The sequence below is a fragment of the Oncorhynchus mykiss genome, chromosome 1 (assembly GCF_057628025.1).
Source record: "Oncorhynchus mykiss isolate SJ-2025 chromosome 1, ASM5762802v1, whole genome shotgun sequence".
In the NCBI taxonomy this organism is placed as follows: Eukaryota; Metazoa; Chordata; class Actinopteri; order Salmoniformes; family Salmonidae; genus Oncorhynchus; species Oncorhynchus mykiss.
The window spans coordinates 77416028-77441841 of NC_143022.1; the positions used below are offsets into that span (position 1 = coordinate 77416028).

General features: G+C 40.7%; 2 protein-coding genes across 2 annotated transcripts; one reads left to right on the forward strand and one right to left on the reverse strand.

Annotated features, from left to right (window-relative positions):
• Positions 1 to 53: 53 nt before the first annotated feature.
• smndc1 (survival motor neuron domain containing 1) lies at positions 54 to 5978 on the reverse strand. The gene is given in 6 exon segments (NM_001160549.1): positions 54 to 848; positions 1950 to 2103; positions 2234 to 2389; positions 4161 to 4303; positions 4451 to 4570; positions 5868 to 5978. Coding segments are annotated over 5 exon segments (711 nt in total). The 5' UTR covers positions 5868 to 5978; the 3' UTR covers positions 54 to 710.
• A 425-nt stretch (positions 5979 to 6403) lies between these two features.
• LOC110529196 (alpha-2A adrenergic receptor-like) lies at positions 6404 to 8714 on the forward strand. Its single transcript, XM_021611328.3, has one exon. The coding sequence runs from the start codon at positions 7013 to 7015 to the stop codon at positions 8222 to 8224; it is 1212 nt and encodes a 403-aa protein (XP_021467003.2). The 5' UTR covers positions 6404 to 7012; the 3' UTR covers positions 8225 to 8714.
• Positions 8715 to 25814: the final 17100 nt, after the last annotated feature.

The window sequence follows — 25814 nt, forward strand, 5'->3', positions numbered from 1 at the left end:
CGCTAGCACCAGACAGATGCAATCTGGCAATAAATCACAAACAGGAGACTACACAACTCATCCCTGATTTTAATTGAGAAAAAGAAAAGCATACGTCGCCAGCAGTGATACAAGGTCATTGATGTACGTCACGGAAACAAAGATGGTACAAAATGCATTACTGCCATCTGGAGGAACTGTTAAACATTCAGTACCAATATGGAAACCTACTCGTAATTTCAGGGCAAAATGAGAGGGACATCTTACCTCAACAAAAATGACAATTTGTTTTACTGTAAATGTACAAAACTGAAATGCTTTAAAAATAGTTATTACCACTAAACAGCAAAAAGTAAAAATGTCTAATATAGCCCAGTTCACCCTGAAAAAGCTATAATAAATGTGTAACATTGAAACATGCACATATTATAGTTTTTGCCTTTGTTGCATTCAGAAAGATACAGCAATCCAGACATGTCACCACAATCTAAACACTTGAGTACACTTATTTGTGCTGATCCATTACAGGGGTAATTTATTTTATTAAGAATTCTGCTGTTCTATATGACATACCGGTAAGAACAATATTCCAATGAGCCAACCAATGGTGAGTAAGCGATTAGTTTCAAAGCTCCTTTACTTGAGTAACCTAAGCCATATAAACACAATGGTAAACACTGATCCTCCTACTATACAATGGGATACTTCAAACACCAAGAAAACATTTTTGGTCACTGTGGCATGAGATGCCTGACGTTATATTTGGATGTGTCGTGATACGTGGTCATGGGTTTGTCTGCTATGCCACATGTTCCTACTCCCACCTTTCCGTTTACGCTCTCCGGCGATGCAAATATACTCCTCTTCACCTGCAACACACAATGCAAATCTCAGACTATTTGTGATGGTACTCTCTCCTGCAACAACACAATGGCTGAGAATGCACAAATAACATCTGAAATGTTACTTAGTTTAAGACTTGAAGCGCAGAGACTCATTTGAACTTCGCATGAATTTCAAATTGTAATATCTTTGCCATTTTCTAAGTCGCGTCCCCATTCATCTTTGCCATTTTCCTAAATAAGTCTTTAACCCGCTGATGTTGTTAGAATTTCAATATCACAGAGTTCGTGTTGTAAGCAGTTTGGGGAGGAAATGTAACCCCCCCTCTTTTCACCGGACAGTTGGCTGCCCGTCTGATAACGGGGCCCAGTGAAACTACACCTACCTAAACTATATCAAAACTAATTTCATATATAGATGTAGCCTAAAGAAAATATTAAATTGACAAAAGTATGATGGGCGACAATATTATCATCTGTCAAATTGTAATTGATGCTTGCGTAATTGACAAAGGGGGGACCAGAGTTTACCAAAAAGTGACTTCTTCAAATCACCCTACCGAGGTTCACACAGGTAAGACGTTTTGAAATAGCATATTCTAAGGATTCTAAAAAAACAAAATACTTTTGCCAAACCACAACAGGCTGCATTTCAAAATATCACTTTTTCCAAGAACAACTGAAAATTCATGCATTCAACACACGAGCACCCGCTGCAGCATATAGCCCAGGCTACTAAACACAGACTAGTAACATAATACAACTTCAAATATGGTATTCTGTTCTTTTGAAATAGATTTTCTTAGGGTGTTTCTTAAGACCTACCAAAATGGAATAATGATGGATTTCCTTGTGATGGATTTAATACTGAATTGTGGTGTGTTTTCATTTTTGTGTATAGTCTACAGTAACAAACTAATGAAAATGCTATTGTATTTTTTAAATCACCCCCCCCCCCCCCCAGACTCTAAATGTTACCTAATACTTTCATCAACATAACCAAATTATTATTTTTGCAATAGCATACATGAAATGTATTTGACTGTTTGAATGTTGAGTAAAAAAAATGACGGGGCCTGGCTTTTCTAGTGCTAAGTTGTGTGTGTAAAGTAGATAAACATGTGTTACCTGTCCTTTCTTGTTCTTGTTGTAGGCCTTGTTGTTGAAACTTTGCCACTTGGATTTCTGGTCTTCTCGCTCCTGTTCCAGCTCCTTCATCCTCAGCACCTTCTTCTGGGCCTTCTTCTTCTTGTACTCCCTCTGGTCTGCTATCTGCTCTTTCCTGTCATGGCATGCACACACAAAGTTACAATTTTTGATCCTCCACGGACTGTTCGGGACATCACGGAAAAGTGAAAAACTCCTGAACCTACTACACAGGACATATTTAACATAAGTGTCGTCTCTCCTACCTGGACTTGGGTTTCCCGTCCTCCTCAGAATGCTTGCCCTCCTCGGCAGGTTTGAGGTTCTGCAGTGGCACCACCTCTGCGTTCCCGTAGCCGAAGAAGGTAATGGCCGCCGTGCCGTTCTCGCCGTCTATCTCCTCAATCTCAGCCTCATACACCCTGTCAAAGAATCACGGCTGTAAGCAGGTGAGTACGAGCCACAGACCCAAGCCCTACTACACAACATTGTGAAGAAATACAGTTGAGTGTGTTATTGTTCTTATTCAGGGCCTAGGCTCTTAATTAAAAATATCTCACAATAGTTTTGTTGAACAAATAAATTACTAGAGTGTAGGTCAAATGGTAAGTCAAGACCATGGTGTGCAAGCAAGATTAACAAAGATTACCATCCCACTTAGCATCATTGTAAAATTGGTCATTTATCAGTTGATTATTTTACACTGAACAAATCTATAAACGCAACACGTAAAGTGTTGGTCCCATAATTGTTTTGTGCTGGGGACAATAAAAGGCCACTAAAATGCCATAGACGTCTCAAGTTGAGGGAGCGTGCAACTGGCATTTTGACTGCAGGAATGTCCAACAGAGCTGTTGCCAGAGAATTGAATGTTAATTGCTCTACCATAAGCCGCCTCCAACGTAGTTTTAGAGAATTTGGTAGTACGTCCAACAGGCCCCACAAGCACAGACGACATGGAACCATGCCAGCCCAGGACCACCACATCCAGCTTCTTCACCTGTGGGATCGTCTGAGACCAGCCACCTGGACAGCTGATGAAACTGTAGGTTTGCACAACAGAAGGACCTCTGCTCAAACAGTCAGAAATCTTCTGAGGGAAGCTCATCTGCGTGCCCGTCGTCCTCACCAGAGTCTTGACATGACTGCAGTTCAGAGTCATAAACCGACTTCAATGGAAAAATCTTCACTTTCAATGGCCACTGCCACACTGGAAAAGTGTGCTTTCCACAGATGAACCCCAGTTTAAATTTTACCAGGCAGATGGCAGACTGTGTGTGGAGTGGTTTGGGCAAGCGGTTTGTTGATGTCAACATTATGAACAGAGTGCCCCGCTGGGTTTTGAAGGAGTGTGCAGGGATATCCACCAGAGCTCTTGCCAGATAATTTAATGTTAAACCGCCTCTGTCATTTTAGAGAATTTAGCAGTATGTCCAACCGGCCTCACAAGCGCAGACCACGTTAATGGCATCGTGTGGGCAAGCGGTTTGCTGATGTCAACATTGTGAACAGAGTGCCCCATGGTGGCGGTGGGGTTATGGTATGGGCATGCATAAGCTACGGACAACTAACAATTGCATTTTATCAATAGCAATTTGATTGCACAGATATACTGTGACTAGATCCTGAGGCCCATTGTCGTGCCATTCATCTGCCACCATCAACTCATGTTTCAGCACGATAATGCACGGCCCTACGTCGCAAGGACCTGTACACAATTCCTGGAAGATGATAGTGTCCGTGTTCTTCCATGGTCTGCATACTCACCAGACATGTCACCCATTGAGCATGTTTGGGATCCTCTGGATCGACAGCGCGTTCCAGTTCCCGCCAATATCCACCAACTTCACACAGCTATTGAAGATTGGGACAAAATTCCACAGGCCACAGTCAACAGCCTGACAAATTCTATGCGAAGGAGATGTGTCGCGGTACATGAGGCAAATGGTGGTCACACCAAATATTGACTGGTTCTGATCCATGCCTCTACCTTTTTTAAGGCATATGTGACCAACAGATGCATATCTGTATTCCCAGTTATGTGATATCCATAGATTAGGGCCTAATTAATTTATTAAAATTACCTGATTTCCTTATATGAACTGTAACTCCATAAAATGTTTGAAATTGTTGCATTTATATTTTTGTTCAGTGTATGTTAATATTGACTGAGGAACTTCTGGTGACACTCACTGTCCATCCTGACTCCACACAGTCATACACCTGTCCCCAACGCTCCAGCTGTGTTTCAAGGGGGCTGCATCAGAGCTGTTGGCACTAGCAGTACCTTCAGAGGGCTGCGACGTCAGGAGGTCTTTTGTCAAGTCTATGACTTCCTGTGAAGGATACATAACATTGAGGTCATTTTGTTCCTAGATAATAATCACATTTGAAGGCCGACACACTAAGAAACCTATTGACACTCATTGACTTAAAAAAAAAAAATGTAATGGATAATACTTGTGACATGGATAACTAGTTACCGATAAGTCTTTCTGTAATTTGAGAAGGTCTTCGTTCTCAGGATCGGTTGATAAGGCGGCTTCCACTTGTTGTAACTGGGCTTTGTAGCTGCCCAACTGTTTCAACAAATCTTCTGACATCTAATAAATGGACAATGAAAGGGGGGGATACAACATAGTAAAATTACACTTGAAGCAAAGTGACAATAGCAAATAAACAACTCAGCGAGGATGGCATGGCAGTGGAAAGACGTGCAAGGCGGAGCCAGGCTACACGCAAGTAGTCGCAACTAACGGGGTTGGACAGTGAAGGACTATTTAAATGTGTTATTGTTTTGGTCTTTGCTTACTTTAATTATTTTTGGTGATGTTTATTACAATTCAGCTTTTAGCTGTGAATGTGTAACACGATTTACATTTTTGAAGAGGACCACAATGGAAATAAGTTGTTTTATCTTAGAAATTTTTTAATGTACTTTTGGTTGTCAGGGAAAATGTATGGAGTAAGAAGTACAACATTTTCTTTAGAAATATATTGCAGGAAAAGTTGTCTAAAATATAAATAGTTTAGTACACATACACCCAAAAACAACTTGAAGTATAAATACTTTAAAGTAATACGTAAGTACTTTACGCCACTGGTGTTTGACAGCCTATTAGCACAGCTACTCCACTCGGTCTTCCATCTGTTTTCATAAACAAGCGCTGTAACATGGAAATATGTCCGCGCGGGAACACAAAATCCATAAAAGGTGAGTATGAACCTTTTTTCCGCCGATTTGAAAAGATATGAAATCTGCTCCTTATGCTTCCAAAACATAAACGCAAGCGATGCGTGTTAATGTTCAGGCCGAGCGTCGCTGCTCTTAACAAAAGTCCCCCCCTTCCGAAGACGGCTTTGTCCAAAGCAAATACTTGTGTGAAATTGAATGACACTGAGTCATGATCAAGGGACATGGTTGGGCATAAGGTTAGCAGTGTGGTAAAGTTTATGGTAAGATTTAAAAACTGAATATAACCAGAGATTGTAGATATAGGCGGTTTATCTATAATTATGACTTTGTGGCAAGTTGGGACGACCAACAAATAGCAAATAAGTTAGCTAGCTACAAAGCTAAGTAGTAGTAGGCTTAGCTAACGTTAGCTAGTTACATTTCGGTGTTAGGGGAAGGTTAATTAACACATTTCACTCGTTTTTAAAGTAACTAGTTAGTTATTGACCTATATTTCCATACTCTGATAGGTATGAAAATCTAGCTACCGACTTTTCAAATTAATTTCAAATAGGCATCGCTAGCTAGAATGTTAGCTACCACTAGTTAGCAAGTAACGTTAGCAGCTAGGCCATCATCACAACACAGCGACCGCTGGCAGCAATGACAATTTTGGCAATAAAAAAACTAATTCAAAATGATTAAATGTTCATTAATAATCTTACCTTCCCGTATTTGCTTCAAATTAATAGACTCAGGATATTCAGATTTCACTTAAATTGTTTCTAATAACTCAAATCGTAGACGACAACAACAAAACAGTTCCTTTCCTCCTCAGCAAATTTGACCGGAAATGCCGATTGTTGATATAACATGTTCTTCTCGCGATACTACAGTATCCTAAAGTGTCATATCGCACTTTGTCAGCAGATGGGGCTTTATCCCAATAATTTCTGTCCATGGTGATTAAATTTAACAATTGTGTCTTTGATTCGACTCCCTAACGAATTACCTGTAAAAGGTCAACTCTGACTGTAAATCTTATTCTATAATATATTGTCTTCTTAAATAAAAGCCATTATGTTGTCTTCAACATGTCATGTCAATTTAACCCCCGCTCCAATTAGTATATTAAACTATAATTTACTCCTTGCAGCGTTTATCTTGGGCTATTTCCTGTCATTAACATTTTTATCAATGTCTAATTTGGCTCATTAATAAACAGTAGACGTAGTCACAAAATACAAAATATATATGTATATCCGGAGAATATTCAGAATGACGATATTTTGTCAATGTTCAATTTGGAAAGCAGCAATACAACTAATCTGTAGCTGCGATGGTAGTTGGACCCCGCCCATAATTCTCACTGAAATATACTGACTGGGAACCGGAGTCTCCAAACCATATATAAAGCAGCAATCCCATCCTCTGCCACATAAAGGTCTGTTTCACCAACTACTGTTTCAGTGGGCAGAGAAATATCATCCTGCTCAGATGCTATTCTACGCACAACGTGGGGCCATTTGACGTTTTTGAAGGATAACGATTAACCACTTTTTTCCTGAATATGTAGTTGGTAAAGCTGAGGTTTTGGATGCTGGAAAACAAAGAGGGAGTAAAACTACAGTTCTGTTTAAGGAGTATTTTCTCTTTTACCTGGTTATTTATTTTTTTATCAACTTTTTTTATCAACAAAAATAACTAACATTGAGATTATTTGTTTGTTAGATTGTTCATATGACATAATTTTCCCCAGTGGGCAAAAATGAAGGCTACTTCTGCTTCATTAACAAATGTGTGAAAATAGTGGATCGGTTGTGGCTCTTCGAACAAGGACTCTTCTTATACAGACACATGCTTCATCCTTATGGGTTGTGATAACTTGACCAACAGCAACGGGACTTTGCCTGCTAGGCTCCCTTACACTGTGCAGACTTCTGTGCCTCTGACAATACTGGTGGGTATCCTTATTCTACTCACAGTGTTCGGCAATGTCCTAGTGGTCATCGCTGTGTTCACCAGCCGGGCCCTAAGAGCCCCTCAGAACTTGTTTTTAGTGTCCTTAGCATGTGCAGACATTTTAGTGGCCACTCTGGTAATGCCCTTTTCTCTTGCTAATGAACTGATGGGATATTGGTACTTTGGTCAAGTGTGGTGTGAGATCTACCTGGCCCTGGATGTTCTGTTCTGCACCTCGTCCATCACACATCTGTGTGCCATAAGTCTGGACAGATACTGGTCGGTCACTCAAGCCATTGAGTACAACTCAAAAAGGACGCCACGCAGGATCAAATGCATAGTGTTATTCGTGTGGGTGCTGGCTGCCATTATATCATTCCCACCTCTCATTTCGATGGAGAAGGAAGGAGCCAAAGAGGAGGGTCCCACATGTAAGATCAATGAGGAGAAGTGGTACATCATATTCTCCAGCACCGCCTCATTCTTCGCCCCATGTGTGATCATGATTCTGGTGTACGTTCGAATTTACCAGGTTGCCAAGAAGAGAACCAGGGCCCCTCCGGGTGAGAGGAGAAGAGAAAACAATAATCCAGAGAAAAGTCAGTATGGCTTAGTTCAGCAGGACCCTTTGGAGAGAGGGAACAAAGGAGGGAGAGATGGAGTGGAGGAGGACGCGGAGGTCAATGGACTAAATATGGAGGAAGAGTGCTCCTCGTCTGATGGGAATGAGAACCAGTGCTCCATCAAAATGAAGCGGAGCAAGGAAAAGACCAAAGTGTGTCAGGTGAAACTAGCAGAACCGTCCCCTAAAGGTGATGATGCACAGCAGTATGTGAAAGTGAGCCGGTGGAAAGGAAGGCAGAACCGAGAGAAACGCTTCACATTTGTTCTGGCTGTGGTCATGGGAGTGTTTGTTGTCTGCTGGTTCCCCTTCTTCTTCACGTACACACTCACCGCAATATGTGACTCTTGCTGTGTCCCTGAGTCATTGTTCAATTTCTTTTTCTGGTTCGGATACTGCAATAGCTCGCTGAATCCAGTCATATACACTATATTCAACAATGACTTCAGGAGGTCTTTCAAAAAGATCCTTTGCAAAAGGGATCGACGAGGGCTATGAATGAGCTTTTTTCTGGACTAGCTACTATTTCCTGTCTGAATACAGATTTCATTGTTTACAAGTTGGAGTCATGTACAGTCTCTTATGAAAAGAAAATGTACCTATTTGGAAAAACTTCCCAACTTCCCAAAATGTTCCATATTCAGTTCGGTCCCACTGGGCACACATTGGTTGAATCAATGTTGTTTCAACGTAATTTCAATGAAATTACGTAGAACCAATTTGGAATATACGTTAAATTGACGTTTGTGCCCAGTGGGGTGCTGCAAGCAAACTGTGATCAATTTGTAATGCATCTGTTACTGTTTTTATGTGTGTGTCAATGTACAACAGTTTTGAGTTCATTACAATCTTTAATCCCACTACAACCATTTAGATGTATTTGACTTTGAAACTAATGAATGCCATGTTGTTTATTACTTCACGCATGTTGTGAGGGAGCTGGCTAATATCTCCATGGATCTTGCTTAATAAAAATACATTTTAAAAAGTATGTTTTTATTGTCACATACACCGGATAGGTGCAGTGAGATGTCGCGTTTTACAGGATCAGCCATGGTAGTATGGTGACCCTGGAGCTAAATATTTTTCACCCAGTAGGCTCTGGGATTCAAACCAGCAACCTTTCAGTTACTGGCCCAACCCTCTAACCACTAGGCTAACTGCTGCCCATGATGTAATGCTAAATGTTAATATCTAGGCTATAATTCTTTCATGCATACTGTCAGGGAGCATATGCATGTATTATGAATAAACATATTTAAACATGTCTTCCCTGAATATTACCTTATTCCCTGAATATTACAGTATTCCCTGAATATTACAGTATTCCCTGAATATTACAGTATTCCCTGAATCTTACAGTATTCCCTGAATATTACAGTAAGTTCTATAAGCATACATGCATTGGGATACCAATTGAGTTTGAGGGGTATGATTTTTGTACATGATGTAAATGTTCCAGAAAACCAGTACTATAACTCAAAACACTACGCTCTAAACGTGTTCATTGTATTCTACCTACTGAATAAGGACAATGTTTCAACCTTCATGTACCATATTGCACAGACCCAGAGGAGATAACAGAAAGAGATCCCTGGTTTCCCACATGGCAAGACAGACTGAATCATCCTACTGCAGACATCCCTACCAGTATAATTTGATTATTTCTGTCTTTATCAGTAGCGAGAGGAAACACCATGCCGGTAATCCACCCAGAATCAACTGATTTTTATGGTGCATGCTAAATACAGTATATTATTTATATGATCTTTCACTCACGGCCTGCAAATAGGCAGGATGAACACAAAAAAAGAAAAGGTTATCATTTTTTTCAGTAAAACATCAATACATTAAAGGAAAAGTCCACCCCAAAAATATATTTTGGTATTTGTTTCATTAGCCCATTGTTGAGTCTCAAATGTTTTTGCTTGTCACCGATCAAGTTTTCAAGATATATAACTTTCAAAATAGATATATTTTGTTGCATCATATCATAATAATGATAATTTTTATATTTTGAAAGTTGCATATCTTGAAAACTTGATTGCTGACAAGCAAAACATTTTGGGACTATGTCAACAATGAACTAATGAAACAAATAACAAAAGATAGTTTTTGGGTGGAATTTTCCTTTAATTGATGGGTGTTGGATTTCTGCCATCAGAGAGTAGTAAACTATGCTATGTTAGTGATGCACACATGAGTCACTGCAACCCCTGTTGATGATCCATAGCAAAACAAACTATATAATCATAGTATGTATAGACCGGTTAGCTGACAATGTCACGAAACAATGTGTGCTTCAATGGAGCGGAAGGCTGTGTGTGGTTATAATTCTGGATGGCCAGATAGCTAGCAACAATGACAAGAAGCTGCCATGTGGGGAATCGTATGTGGCTCATTTCAGCTAGTTTTATCTTGTTCTTGATACCATGTCTTGTTTTGAGGTGTTTGACAGATGTCATGTCTATGCTAATGCTAATATAGCAAAAGATTTGCGAGCCAAGTAACCAACATCTGTAACGATGTATTTGAGAGACAAGAGGTGCTCACTGTGTAAATGTATTTATTTTTTCAAGAAACATTGGAGACTAAATATAGTTTACATGTTGTCAACAATCTATGCCAACCCTGTCTGTTTTGCCCCATAGTTGTGCACGCATCGGTTTTGTTGCTAAACAACCAACCTGTCTATGCAGTTGTCTTCACTTCCTTCTCTCTGGGGACTTGCATTTGCTTTAACACCACCATTTCAGATAGCTTGAATGAATCCAAATAGAGGAATAATATTGCCTTCTCAATGTGACTGGAAGAAAAAACGGTTTTCCATACTATATATGGTGCATTCGGAAAGTATTCAGACCCCTTAACTTGTTTGAAAATATGTATATATATATATATATACATTTGTACACCAGTATCTCTACCTGCACATGACCATCTGATCATTTATCACTCCAGTGTTAATCTGCTAAATTGTAATTATTCGCCTACCTCCTCATGCCTTTTGCACACAATGCATATAGACTCTTCTTTTTTTTCTACAGTGTTATTGACTTGTTTATTGTTTACTCCATGTGTAACTCTGTGTTGTTGTCTGTTCACACTGCTATGCTTTATCTTGGCCAGGTCGCAGTTGTAAATGAGAACTTGTTCTCAACTAGCCTATCTGGTTAAATAAAGGTGAAAAAACATTATATATATATATATATATATATATATATATATATATACCTTATTTACATAAATATTCAGACCCTTTAGTATGAGACATGAAATTGAGCTCAGGTGCATCCTGTTTCCATTGATCATCCTTGAGATGAGTCCCCCTGTGGTCCACCTGTGTTAAAGTCAAGTGATTGGATATTATTTGGAAAGGCAAAACACCTGTCTATATAAAGTCCCACAGTTGACAGTGCATGTCAGAGCAAAAACCAAGCCATGAGGTTGAAGGAATTGTCCGTAGAGCTCGGAGACAGGATTGTGTCGAGGTACAGATCTGGGGAAGGGTACCAAAACATGTCTGCCGCATTGAAGGTCCCCAAGAACACAGTGGCCTCCATCATTCTTAAATGGAGGAAGTTTGGAACCACCAAGGCTCTTCCTAGAGCTGGCCACCTTGCCAAACTGAGCAATCAGGGGAGAAAGGCCTTGGTCAGGGAGGTTACCTAGAACCTGATGGTCACTCTGACAGCGCTCCAGAGTTCCTCTGTGGAAATGGGAGAACCTTCCAGAAGGACAACCATCTCTGCAGCACTACATCAATCGGGCCTATATGGTAGAGTGGCCAGGCGGATGCCACTCCTCAGTAAAAGGCACATGACAGCTCGCTTGCAGTTTGCCAAAAGGCACCTAAAGGACTCTCAGACCATGAGAAACAAGATCAAACTCTTTGCCCTGAATGCCAAGCATCATGTCTGGAGGAAACCTGGCACCATCCCTACGGTCAAACATGGTGGTGGAAACATCATGGTGTGTGGATGTTTTTCAGCGGCAAGGACTGGGAAACTAGTCAGGATTGAGGGAAAGATGAATGGAGCAAAGTACAGACAGATTCCTGATGAAAACCTGATGCAGAGTGCTCAGGATCTCAGACTGGGGTGAAGTTTCACCTTCCAACAGGACAACGACCCTAAGCACACAGCCAAGACAATGCAGGAGTGTCTCTGAATGTCCTTGAGTGGCCCAGCCAGAGCTCGGACTTGAACCCGATCGAACATCTCTGGAGAGACCTGAAAATAGCTGTGCAGAGATGTCAAGGAGTCTGAATACTTTCCGAATGCGCTGTAGTTAGAAATTGTTCTGTTTACGTTATCACATAAGTAAGGATTATGCAACATGCTGTGGAACTCTCCTTTAATTCATCACACACCATATTCTGTGTTATGTCCTTCCTTAGCTCATCAGGCTAATTGGACTAGAAATAGTCTCCATAAGGAATAAACATTTGAATAAAAGCTTATTTGAGAATGACATATTATGAACATGAGCAAGGGAATATAGCACTGAAATCAATACAAAATGGCAGAAAATCTAGAACGTGAACATTACATTAAGCCCTATTCAGGAGGGCAATTGGAACATGATAAGTGTATTCCGGGGAGCCAAGATCTCCTTATGTTTCATCATCTGCTCACAATTGGGTGATGAAACTTTTGATCAAAACAAATTGCATTGCCTTCAAAGAGCCCCCTCCTCCCCAAACTACCAATGAGAACAAGGCAATCAAATGAGAGGGAAATTATGCCTACAAGGTCATGGCTGGCACAACAATATTGAACACAGAACAGTTCAGCTCTCAAGAAATGATAACGCTACAGTTTGAGATATCATTACATCCTTCCCCCAAGTCAAACAAGAAACATACCAAGAGCCACATTGTATTGGTTATTGTTATAGGCCCTGCACACACATTATGGTGCATGTAATTTCATTGTGAGGTTATATTCACAGCCTTATTTATGGTTGCCTCTGTGCCAGACAGTTTCTTTGATTAGCATGCTCTTTTATTCTGTGGAAATGTTAGAGGCTACTCTATTTGTTTCCTTTTGAAACAAGTTTGCACTCGTTCTTCAAGTATTATACAACAGAATGATGGTGGCATTCTTATTATCAGTTCAAATATTAGTTATTTCATTTTGTTGTTGTTATAAAACATTTTCATATCTGTATTTGCCAGTGAGGAAGGCACACAGTAAAATACACACCCTTTGTTATTCTCATAACTCATCTCCAAAAGTCCTTTCTCATTCCAGTTGATGGACTATGTCTCTGTTGCATAAGTTCTGCTGTTTAACATTCCTGTGCTACACATACTTGGGGTTAGCCATGTTGCCAGTCTTAAAATACAACAACTATTACTCACCACAGATGGTAAATTATAGATCCATCTTTGATGGATTCCCACGAACCATCTGACAGTGCATTCGAAAAGTATGCAGAACCCTTTCCTTTTTCCACATTTTGTTACGTTACAACCTTATTCTAAAATTGATTAAATACACATTTTTTCTCATCAATCTACACACAATACCCCATAATGCCAAAGAGAAAACAGGTTTTTAGAAATGTTGACAGGATTGTGTCGAGGTACAGATCTGGGGGAAGGGTACCAAAAAATGTCAGCAGCATTGAAGGTCCCCAAGAACACAGTGGCCTCCATCATTCTTAAATGGAGGAAATTTGGAACCACCAAGACTCCTAGAGCTGGCTGCCCGGCCAAACTGAGCAATCGGGGGAGAAAGTCCTTGGTCTGGGAGGTGACCAAGAACCCGATGGTCACTCTGACAGAGCTCCAGAGTTCCTCTGTGGAGATGGGAGAACCATCCAGAAGAAAAAACATCTGTGTAGCACTCCACCAATCAGGCCTTTAAGGTAGAGTGGCCAGATGGAAGCCACTCCTCAGTAAAAGGCACATGACAGCCCACTTGGAGTTCATCTGGTCTGATGAAACCAACCTTGACCTCTTTGGCCTGAATGCCAAGCGTCATGTCTGGTGGAAACCTGACAGCCTCAGAACGGTGAAGCATGGTGGTGGCAGCATCATGCTGTGGAGATTTGTTTCAGCTGCAAGGATTGTGAGACTAGTCAGAATCGAGGGAAAGATGAACGGAGCAAAGTACAGAGAGATCCTTAATGAAAACCTGCTCCAGAGCGCTCAGGACCTCAGACTGGGGCAAATGTTCACCTTCCAACAGGACAATAACCATAAGCACACAGCCAAGACAGTGCAGGAGTGGCTTCAGGACAAGTCTCTGAATGTCCTTGTTTACCTAGCTCTTATCAATATTTTAGCCTCTTATCAATTTGTAAATTACAATATATGGAGCATGCCTGGTGTTATTTCTATGAGAAAAAATAAAGTAAATGTTGTTCCACTTGGAACCGCTAGGTTGCCCGACCTTATTCATAATTTCATCATGCATAAAGGTGGTGGAATTATGAGGGAATTAAGTCAAGGCCAAAATACGGTGTATCTGTAGACACACCTCTGCCACACCTTGATTTCTTTGATATCCACCCCAAACGAATAGCAGGTGAAAATAGCATGCTATTCTCATGCTTAAGTTCAAGGTCAGAATACACCTAGGGAGGAAAGTGCATAAAAAGGGAATTACGTTCCATTTACCTGCGCTTAACTCAGGTCGGAATGACCCCCTTGGTAAATAAGCAACAAGCTCTCACAGTCTCACTGCAGAATCAGATGTTCATGTTGGAGCTAGGAACACAAGCATTTCTCTAACACCTGCTAAATATGTGTATGGGACCAATAAAATATGATTTGATTTGATCCACGTTCTCTGTGTTTCTGTTGCTCCTGCTGCTCTGTATATTCCGTTTCTCCAAAAGTCACATTTTTTAAAAGTTAATAAGGGTTAAGTTTAGGCAATCATTCTGAATGGTGAAGTTAATCTTGCTTCTCATGGTCAACATAAAACAACTGTGTCTACGACTGGGATCAAACACACAACCTTCTGATCCAGAGTCATGAGATTACACCTATCCACAACGCCCTAGCAATACCCAACCCTACTTGATGGCAACAGCGCTCACTGTTGTCCTAGTGTCTGGTTTTGAAGTCATTTCCCGAGGTCCTCAGGATATGGAAATATGTCAAATTTCGACATCCATTTAGAGCAACTTGGCTGAAATAAGGACATTTGCAGTGTGGTGACCTCATTATGTCACATCCTGCTGAGAGTCTGAGACCAGCCTGTCCTGTTGGGATGGACAGAGAGATAATGGTGCTGTGTTATCTCCATGGTAACTACAGACAAAGGCTCTCTGCCAGAAACACATCCTTATGCCTGTTGTTATGGAATAAAACACAAAGATGTAAACATTTTGCTGGCCACGGTACCTCGCTATATAAAGTTGAGTTACATTACGGATAACATAGACAATAGCATTAGCCAGTTGCAGCTGTCACCAGGAGTCACATACTATAATAGTTTAATTTAATAAACTATTTGAGTCTCTATTTGAGTCTCTACACGGGACAACATGGTTTCATATGGTTTCCAAAGTCTTTGAGAATAAGGGATGGGTGCGCCTTATTCATAATGTTCTTTAAGAATAAATGGTTGGAGCATTGAATTCAGGTTGCCAGAATGCAAATACTGTGTGTGCGTGCACAGGGTTGGCAGTAACTGATTACATGCTAAATCCAAGGAAGCTAAAGTGACAGATATAAATGTACTCTACTGTTCAAAAGTTTGGGGTCACTTAGAAATGTCCTTGTTTTTGAAAGAAAAGCAATTTTTTTGTCCATTAAAATAACATCAAATTGATCAGAAATACAGTGAAGACATTGTTCATGTTGTAAATGACTATTGTAGCTGGAAACAGCGTATTTTTAATGGAATATCTACATGGGTTTACAGAGGCCCATTATCAGCAACCGTCATTCCTGTGTTCCAATGGCACGTTGTGTTTGCTAATCCAAGTTTATCATTTTAAAAGGCTAATTGCTCATTAGAAAACCCTTTTGCAATTATGTTAGCACAGCTGAAAACGGTTGTACTGATTTAAAGAAGGAATAAAACTGGCCTTCAACAGCATTTGTGGATTCGATTACAGGCTCCAAATGGCCAGAAACAAAGAACATTCTTCTGAAACTCGTCTGTCTATTCTTGTTCTGAGAAATGAAGGCTATTCCATGTGAGTAATTTCCAAGAAACTGAAGATCTCGTACAACGCTGTGAACTACTCCCTTCACAGAACAGTGCAAACTGGCCCTAACCAGAATAGAAAGAGGAGTGGGAGGCCCCGGTGCACAACTGAGCAAGAGGACAAGTACAATAGAGTGTCTAGTTTGAGAAATAGACCCCTCACAAGTCCTCAACTGGCAGCTTCATTAAATAGTACCCACAAAACACCAGTCTCAATGTCAACAGGGAAGAGGCGACCCCTGAGATGCTGGCCTTCTAGGCAGAGTTCCTCTGTCTAGTATCTGTGTTCTTTTGCCCATCTTAATCTTTTATTTTTATTGGCAGGTCTGAGATATGGCTTTTTCTTTGCAACTCTGCCTAGAAGGCCAGCATCCAGGTTGTTTTTACAATAAATAATTGATAATATTTTAACTGGACCATAGCTTTTTCAATAGGAGAGAGAGAGAAAATGTCTGCTCCAAGCTGTTGCGCATGCAAAACTCTGCTGGCACCCAGCCATCCACTGACGCGATGTGATCGTTCTCGCTCATTTTTTCAGAATAAAAGGCTGAAATTATGTCTAAAGACTGTTCACACCATGTGGAAGCCATAGGAAAAGGAATCTGGTTGATATCCCTTTAAATGGAGGGAAGGCATGCAATGGAACAGGGAGCTTTCAAAATAAGAGGCACTTCCTAGTTGGATTTTCCTCAGGTTTTTGCCTGCAATATCAGTCCTGTTATACTCACAGACAATTTTTTGACAGTTTTGGAAACGGTAGAGTGTTTTCTATCCTAATCTGACAATTATATGCATATTCTAGCTTCTGGGTCTGAGAAATAGGCCGTTTAATTTGGGTACGTTTTTCATCCAAACATCAAAAGCAGAACACCGCTCCTTTTCGAGAGATTCCTTGCGCCTACAAATCTGAGTGTGATGGTCAATCACACCATCGTCCTCTGTTGTGGGTGTTCATGTGTGCCGTTGTTGTTTATCATTTTAAAAGACCATACATTTGCACCTAGTTGACAGACATTTCTACCCTCTTGCTGATAAATTCTCAGGCTCTTGTGTCTACCAGGACGTTTAATCACGAGATATGTAACAATGGAAACATCTTGAAGTCCTTCAGTGCTAAAGCCATGCAGCACTTGACAGTGCTATTGGATGGATATGTGTAGTATTTTATCATTCTGCCAGAGAACACCTGTCTAAATGAGAGAATATCTGGATGTCTGGACAATCCAATGGCACTTGCAGCGGCTAGCAGAAGCAGAAAGACCATTGAGGTGTGATTTATGGCACATAGCACCGTAATATACAGCGAGTGGAATGGTAATTGACAACATACTGAGGGGTAATTTGTGATCCAGCACTGCTGACTGCTGACTAGAGAGATAAAATACAGCAATGATGGGAATCTGATCTGAGCTGCTGGGTAGAGGTGGAACCAGGCATCAGGGAAGGTGGATACAACAGGGGAGGGGAGGAGAGCAGAGCAGAGGAAAAGGCCAGGCTGGAATTGAAGTAGATTGATAGTGTAGACAAGGTGAGGCGACTAAAAGAGAATTATGGCGTCCAGGGTGGGAGATTAGCCAGAGCAGGGTTTGGCATCAATGTACTGTAGAATTTGTTACAGAGAGAAACGAGAGCTGCAAGTGGATGCAGGGGAGAGCATCTTTACTTCTGATTCATGTGATGAGTTGTGAAAAACCATTCCATTAGTAAGAAGAACTATGAGCAGAGACACACTCTTTGGCAGTTTTATTTGAATAGAGTGTACACTATTAGAAAAAAAGGAGCTTAGCTGTTCCACTAGAGATTCTGGGTTTGAGTCCAGGTTCTGTCGCAGCCGGCCGCGACCAGGAGACCCATGGGGCGGCGCACAATTGGCCCAGCGTCGTCCGGGTTAGGGGAGGGTTTGGCCGGGAGGGATGTCCTTGTCCCATCACGCACTAGCGACTCCAGTGGCGGGCCGGGCGCAGTGCACGCTGACACGTTTGCCGGGTGCACGGTGTTTCCTCCGACACATTGGTGCGGCTGGCTTCCGGGTTAAGTGGGCATTGTGTCATGAAGCAGTGCGGATTGGTTGGGTTGTGTTACTGAGGACGCACGGCTCTTGACCTTCGCCTCTCCCGAGTCTTTATGGAAGTTGCAGCGATGAGACAAGACTGTAAATACCAATTGGATTCCACGAAATTAGGGAGAAAACGGGTTAAAAAATTAGTGCTATCTAGAACCTAAAAGGGTTCTTCGGCTATCCCCATAGGATAACCCTTTGAAGAACGGAACCAAAAATGGTTCCTCTATTGTGTCTGCCAAAGAACATTTTTTTCTAAGAGTGTTGAACCGACTGGAAATGTTCAAGGACTTGACAACTTATGATACAGTACATCCCTCTGTAAACAATATGCCCTCTCTCTCTCTCTCTCTCTCTCTCTCTCGCTCTCTCTCTCTCTCTCTCTCTCTCTCTCTCTCTCTCACTCACTCACTCTCATGGGGTCAGATAAGTTCACTCAAAGGATCCATTAGTGTATTTTAGTTGTTTACATTTATATGGTGGGAGGACTTTATAAATGTGTGTCAATGCACTCAAAATACAATCTGTGGCAGAGTGTCTCCAGAAAATCCTGGTACCTCATTTGTCTGGAAAGTAGTGACCTCTAGTGAGGCAAACTTAATAGACTTCTCATAAGAATGTTTGATTTACGAATACCACATTAAATCCTGGCCAATCATTACACAGTAGGGGTTTCAGTGACAAATCAGAGAAAGTAATCCAAACTGATGATCCAAACCATCTAGCAATCATACACCATTTGATAAAGTCTTTGAGTCTTTGACGTGTGAGATAGTAGGTTTACTGCTGATATACAGTATCTATGTTTTAACTACATGAATATGAAGATGAGTTCTAATCAGGTGAATATCGATATAAATTTAAGCACGTAAAAATGGGTATGGCTTTGAGAACATACAGTGCATAATCTTTGACTGCTTGGAGATATCTGATCCTGATTTGATGTCCCATAGTCCTGACCTTTTCATCTTTAAGTAATGAAGCACCTGGCTTAGTGTACAGATGTAATCACTATAAAAAATGCTCACACATTTTTACTCTTAGCACCTGAAAAAGGTATTCTGTATTTTGTTTTCACAGTGCTACAATTGAACACCAGGTGAGATGTTCTTTGTGAAAGTGTTGTGTAGTGTTTGAATAATTCATCAAACTTTCAAAGCAATAGGCCTATATAAATAAAAAATCAAACTTTGCTATTTGAGACAGTCTGTAAAACACAGACAGTCTGAGTGTACTCTACAGAAGCTCCCCTGGCTGTCCCATAGAAACTGAAATCTCCATTTTTGATTGGTGTGTTATCCTTTGTTAAATCCACATGCACTATGCTCTGTGAGTTTCCCATGGGGGTCATGAAATCTTCTCAGACAAGCACGTTTTGCATTTTCTGATGAGCAAAGCAAAGAAAGAAACCAATGGAATTTGTTCATCCAAGCGATCACTCTCTCTCATTATCTTTCTCGTGGAAGAGAGATCTCATGCTTGTTAAAAGCTCAGCCGTTTAATAACATCCCAATAGGAGTGGTCTCAATGGCCACAAAACAGTACACTAGCATCACTTTCTGAGAATAACCAGGGGTTTGATCTAATAGAAAACACTGCTTAGTAGAGCTGAGTTACTGCAAGACAAGTTAGTCATCTCTTTTTAGCCTGATCAGTCATCAAACAGTAGTGAGGCAGATGAATGAGCACTCCAATTGGACAGACTATACTTGGCAGCTCATTTGCTGGGGCGGCAGGTAGCCTAGTGGTTAGAGCGTTGGGCCAGTAACCAAAAGGTTGCTGGTTCGAATTCCTGAGCTGACAAGGTAACAATCTGTCGTTCTGCCCCTGAACAAGGCAGTTAACCCACTGTTCCCTAGTAGGCTGTCATTGAAAATATGGGAATTTCAAGATACAAACATTAAGTTATTCAACAACTTGCTGTGGTATTACAGTGGCTGAATAATAAGTTGGCCTACCTCTGAAAATAGAAACTCTGTAATCTGTACTCTGTGCTACGTCTTGCTTGTCCTATGTTGCTCTGTCTGTATGCTACGTCTTGCTTGTCCTATGTTGCTCTGTCTGTATGCTACGTCTTGCTTGTCCTATGTTGCTCTGTCTGTATGCTACGTTTTGCTTGTCCTATGTTGCTCTGCGTGTGCTCACTGCTCAATGATTGTCTATATTGTAATTGTTTTTAATTACCTGCCCAGGTACTGCGGTTGAAAATGAGCCGGCTGGCTAAAACCGACACTTATACTGAAACGTTGATTACGTTGTAAAAATGAAAATCAACTCAACTCAGTGAGGTAGAGGTGTAGAAAATGTACCATATATAATCCTATGTTGTATCCGGTAAATCTCAAGAATATTGGCAATACAATTAGTACAAGGGCAAGAAAAACACAATCAATTACCTTGGCAAAGATAGGGTACCGTTTGGCAATAGCGAGGTACGGTTGCTGTATGTCCTACACAAGGAAAAATATTGCAATATCCCCAACACAATATAGCCTAGCCGACTTCATGCTAAGAGAAGACTGAAATTAATAAATGTTCCCTTATCTACAAATGTCCACTCGAAGATCAGAAATAAGAAAAAACTAGACCAACTTCTTCAACTGTCTTTTGAGAGATGGTCCATAGAGAGTGATATTTTCAATTCATTGCTATTGTTTTGTATTTATTCAAAACATTGTCCCAACTCTGCTCAGTTTATAGGCTTACATCATCATCAGGGTGTATTTAAAAACTGATCCCCTTTTTCATGATATCCAATCACGATCTTGTCTCATCACTGCAACGGGCTCAGGAGAGGTCAAGTCATGCATCCTCCGAAACATGACCTGCCAAACCACACTTCTTAACACCTGCCTGCTTAACCAACGTGTCAGAGGAAACACTGCTCAACTGACAACCGTCGTCAGCCTGCAGGGACCCCACCTGCCACAAGAACACAATGAGACAAGTAAACTCCCCCCGGCCAAACCCTCCTCTAACGAAGCTGGGCCAATTCTGAGCTACTCTATAGGACTCCCGGTCACGGCTGGTTGTGACACGAACCCGGGTCTGTAGTGACGCCTCAAGCTTTGCGATGCAGTGCCTTAGACCACTGCGCCACTCAGGAGCCCACTTAGGCTTTTTAACAAGTCCCTGGACTTGGATTTTGTATGCCACTTCACACCTATTTGTGGTTAGAATTTTTCCTTTTGCTTTTCTAGTAGGCCTAGCTATTCCCCTCTTTGTTGTGGTCTTGCAGGATCTTTGTTTGATTATGTACACTTGACCCTCTCAGTATTCTTGGCATGTGCTCTGACACTTTGTGCCTTGGTTTCATACTTTTTCTCATTCTTACAGGCGCTCCTCCCTCAACCTGTTCAGTATTGTATTTGACCCTCTCTCCCTACTGCGTGAAACCCCCTCTGGCACTGACTACACCAGCAATGTTTCAGACAGCACAGTCGAATTTTCCAGAATCACTGTGACTTACTGTGGCTTATATAGAAGGGTGAAATAGGGAGAGGCAGACTTGAGAGCGATGTGAAAGCAGTGGGAACTACTGCCATACGCAGTTTATAAAGCATACTTTTACCAGCCTTGGTGTCCCAGCCATAAATTGCGACCATGTTCGAGAGCCTTAGAGTGGGAAATAAATCGTTGACGTAAATCCAGAGTAAAAACTGTATGTGTGCGAATGTGTAGCAATGCTATCGTAACCGGGAATAAAAGCAAAAATCAGCGTTAAAATGACGCTAAATCAAAGGGGTTATAGGTTCAAAGGTCATATTTGTTTGATCATGCCTGTAACATCCATATGTAAATGAACATAACTTATCTGTGATGACAGCATTACTTTCAGCAATTATCAATTCAAAGGTTCAACAAATAGGCTACCGTCTTTGCTTCCACAATTTCCTCATCACTTTGAACAATTGAGATTAATACACATGCATTCACATTCAACCATTTTAGTGTCAGTTAAAAACTGTGCTCAACCAAAGCTTTTAATTGTAATGTATGCATAGCTGACCATGCATGACGCATGCCTTCATTATACCCCTGGTTGTAATTTTGATTAAAAGAACTAAGAACATCCCGGAGCTACAGACCATGAATGCTAATGAATTTGGATATATTCCGTGTCCTCTGCGGATTTGGGTAGTCAGAATGTCTCTCTCTCTCTCTCTCTCTCTCTCTCTCTCTCTGTGTGTGTGTGTGTGTCCTTCACTTTGATGGAAGACACTATCTTGTCAAAAAGTAATGAGTCATCCATTTCCAGCAGATCTGAAAAGGATGATGGAACAGAATGGGGAGAGGGGTCTTCCCTGCAATAAGATGGGACATTTCAACATGTTTTGTTTTTTGAATGATCTTCAAACCGCAGAATGCACTAAAACAAAAAAACGATTGTAAAACTTAACAAAAAGCATAAAGTAGAAGTATATTAATCAACAAATACTGTACATTCAGTACCAGTCATAAGTTTGGACACACCTACTAATTTCATTCCTACTCATTTTCTTTATTTTTACTATTTTCTATATTGTAGAATAATAGTGAAGACATCAAAACTATGAAATAACATATATGGAATCATGTAGTCACCCCAAAAAAGTGTTAAATCAAAATATATGTTATATTTGAGATTCTTCAAAGTAGCCACCCTTTGCCTTGATGACGGCTTTGCACACTCTTGGCATTCTCTCAACCAGCTTCATGAGGTGGTCACCTGGAATGCATTTCAATTAACAGGTATGCTTTTTAAAAGTTAATTTGTGAAATGTCTTTCCTTCTTATTAATGTGTTTGAGCCAATCAGTTCTGTTGTGACAAGGTAGGGGTGGTAAAAGACAAAGTCCATATTATGGCAAGAACAGCTCAAATAAGCAAAGAGAAATGACAGTCCATCATTACATTAAGACATGAAGGTCAGTCAATCCAGAAAATTGAAAGAACTTTGAAAGTTTCTTCATATGCAGTCTCAAAAACCATCAAGCGCTATGATGAAAACGTCACTCATGAGGACTGGGCACAGGAACGGAAGACCCAGAGTTACCTCTGCTCCAGAGGATAAATTCATCGGAGTTAACTGCACCTCAGATTACAGCCCAAATAAATGTTTCACATACGTAGGTCAACTAACAGACACATCTCAACATCAACTGTTCAGAGGAGACCACATGAATCAGGCCTTCATGGTTGAATTGATGTAAAGAAACTACTACTAAAGGACACAAAAAAGAAGAAGAGACTTGCTTGGGCCAAGAAACAAGAGCAATGGACATTAGACCGGTAGAAATCTGTCCTTTGGTCTGATGAGTCCAAATTTAAGATTTTTGGTTCCAACCGCCTTGTCTTTGTGAGATGCAGTATAGGTGAATGGATGATCTCTGCATGTGTGGTTCCCACCAGCATGGCTACCACAGCATTCTGCAGCGATATGCCATCCCATCTGGTTTGCGGGGACTGTCATTTGTCAGTGGGACTGTCATTTGTTTTTCAATAGGACAAACACACCTCCAGGCTGTGTAAGGGCTATTTGACCAAGGAGAGTGATGGAGTGCTGCATCAGATGACATGGCCTCCACAATCACCTGACCTCAACCCAATTGAGATGGTTTGGGATGAGATGCACTGCAGAGGGAAGGAAAAGCAGCCAACAAGTGCTCAGCATATTTGGGAACTCCTTAAAGACTGTTGGAAAAGTATTCCTCATGAAGCTGTTTGAGATAATTCCAAGAGCGTGCAAAGCTGTCATCAAATCAAATCAAATCAAATTTTATTTGTCACATACACATGGTTAGCAGATGTTGATGCGAGTGTAGCGAAATGCTTGTGCTTCTAGTTCCGACAATGCAGTAATAACCAACAAGTAATCTAGCTAACAATTCCAAAACTACTACCTTATAGACACAAGTGTAAGGGGATAAGAATATCTACATAAAGATATATGAATGAGTGATGGTACAGAGCGGCATAGGCAAGATACAGTAGATGGTATTGAGTGCAGTATATACATATGAGATGAGAATGTAAACAAAGTGGCATAGTTAAAGTGGCTAGTGATACATGTATTACATAAAGATGCAGTAGATGATATAGAGTACAGTATATACATATACATATGAGATGAATATATATACATATGAGATGAATAATGAATCATGTAGAAGTATCAAGGCAAAGGATGGCTACTTTGAAGAAGGAGCAAAAAAAATGACAACAAGCTATCTTTTGATATACTGAGATATTCACAGTAACTTGATACCAGAGCAATGAAGCGCAGTATAATACATTAAAAGTGACTATTAAACTGTAAGACAATCATTTCTACAGTATTTTACTGTAATTACAAGGGATTAGGGCAAGCAGGTTGGCTAAAGGCATTTGCATTTTAAAGAATACTTGATGTTTTATGTCACTTGCACTTGTAGAGGCCTAAATAAAGGCTTCCAAACTGTCTGTGAATACAGGGCAAAACAGATCAAATGGACATGGGTAAATATTTAACCATTAAAACGTTTAAGACACACTACCAGTCTGATCTGTTCCCTACAGACATTTCATTCTTATGGACCTACTACCATATATCACTTACATTGGTACAGGACTCTCACTAACAGGTACAACAAATATTGGCACTTAAAGCAAGTCTTAAAATATGTTAATGTCCCAGCGATTCTTTCTCCTCCCTCAATACTTCTCCACAATGCACCATCATTTACAGTATGCTGCAGTAAATATACAGTTGAAGTCGGAAGTTTACATACATCTTAGCCAAATACATTTAAACTCAGTGTTTCAAAGTTCCTGACATTTAATCCTAGTAAAAAGTCCCTGTCTTAGGTCAGTTAGGATAACCACTTTATTTTAAGAATATGAATTGTCAGAATAATAGTAGAGAGAATGATTTATTTCAGCTTTTATTTCTTTCATCACATTCCCAGTGGGTCAGAAGTTTACATACACTAAATTAGTATATGGTAGCATTGCCTTTAAATTGTTTAACTTGGGTCAAATGTTTCGGGTAGCCTTCCACAAGCTTCCCACAATAAGTTGGGTGAATTTTGTCCCATTCTTCCTGGCAGAGCTGATGTAACTGAGTCAGGTTTGTAGGCCTCCTTGCTCCCACACACTTTTTCAGTTCTGCCCACACATTTTCTATAGGATTGAGGTCAGGTATTTGTGATGGCCACTCCAATACCTTGACTTTGTTGTCCTTCAGCCATTTTGCCACAACTTTGGAAGTATGCTTGGGGTCATTGTCCATTTGGAAGACCCATTTGCGACCAAGCTTTAACTTCCTGACTGATGTCTTCAGATGTTGCTTTAATATATCAACATAAATTTCCTGCTTCATGATGCCATCTATTTTGTGAAGTGCACCTGTCCCTCCTGCAGCGAAGTACCCCCAACATGATGTTGCCTCCCCATGCTTCACGGATGGGATGGTTTTCTTCGGCTTGCAAGCCTCCCCCTTTTTACATCAAACATAACGATGGTCATTATGGCCAAACAGTTCTATTTTTGTTTCATCAGACCAGAGGACATTTCTCCAAAAAGTATGATCTTCGTCCCCATCTGCAGTTGCAAACCGTAGCCTGGCTTTTTTATGGCAGTTTTGGACCAATGGCTTCTTCCTTGCTGAGCGGCCTTTCAGGTTATGTCGATATAGGACTCGTTTACTGTGAATATAGATACTTTTGTACCTGTTTGCGGAGTGCCTGGATACTTCCCTTAGCCGTGGTATATTGGCCATATATCACAAACCACCGAGGTGCCTTATTGCTATCATAAACTGGTTACCAACGTAATTAGAGCAGTAAAAATACATGTTTTGTCTAACCCGTGGTATATGGCCTGATATACCACGGCTGTCA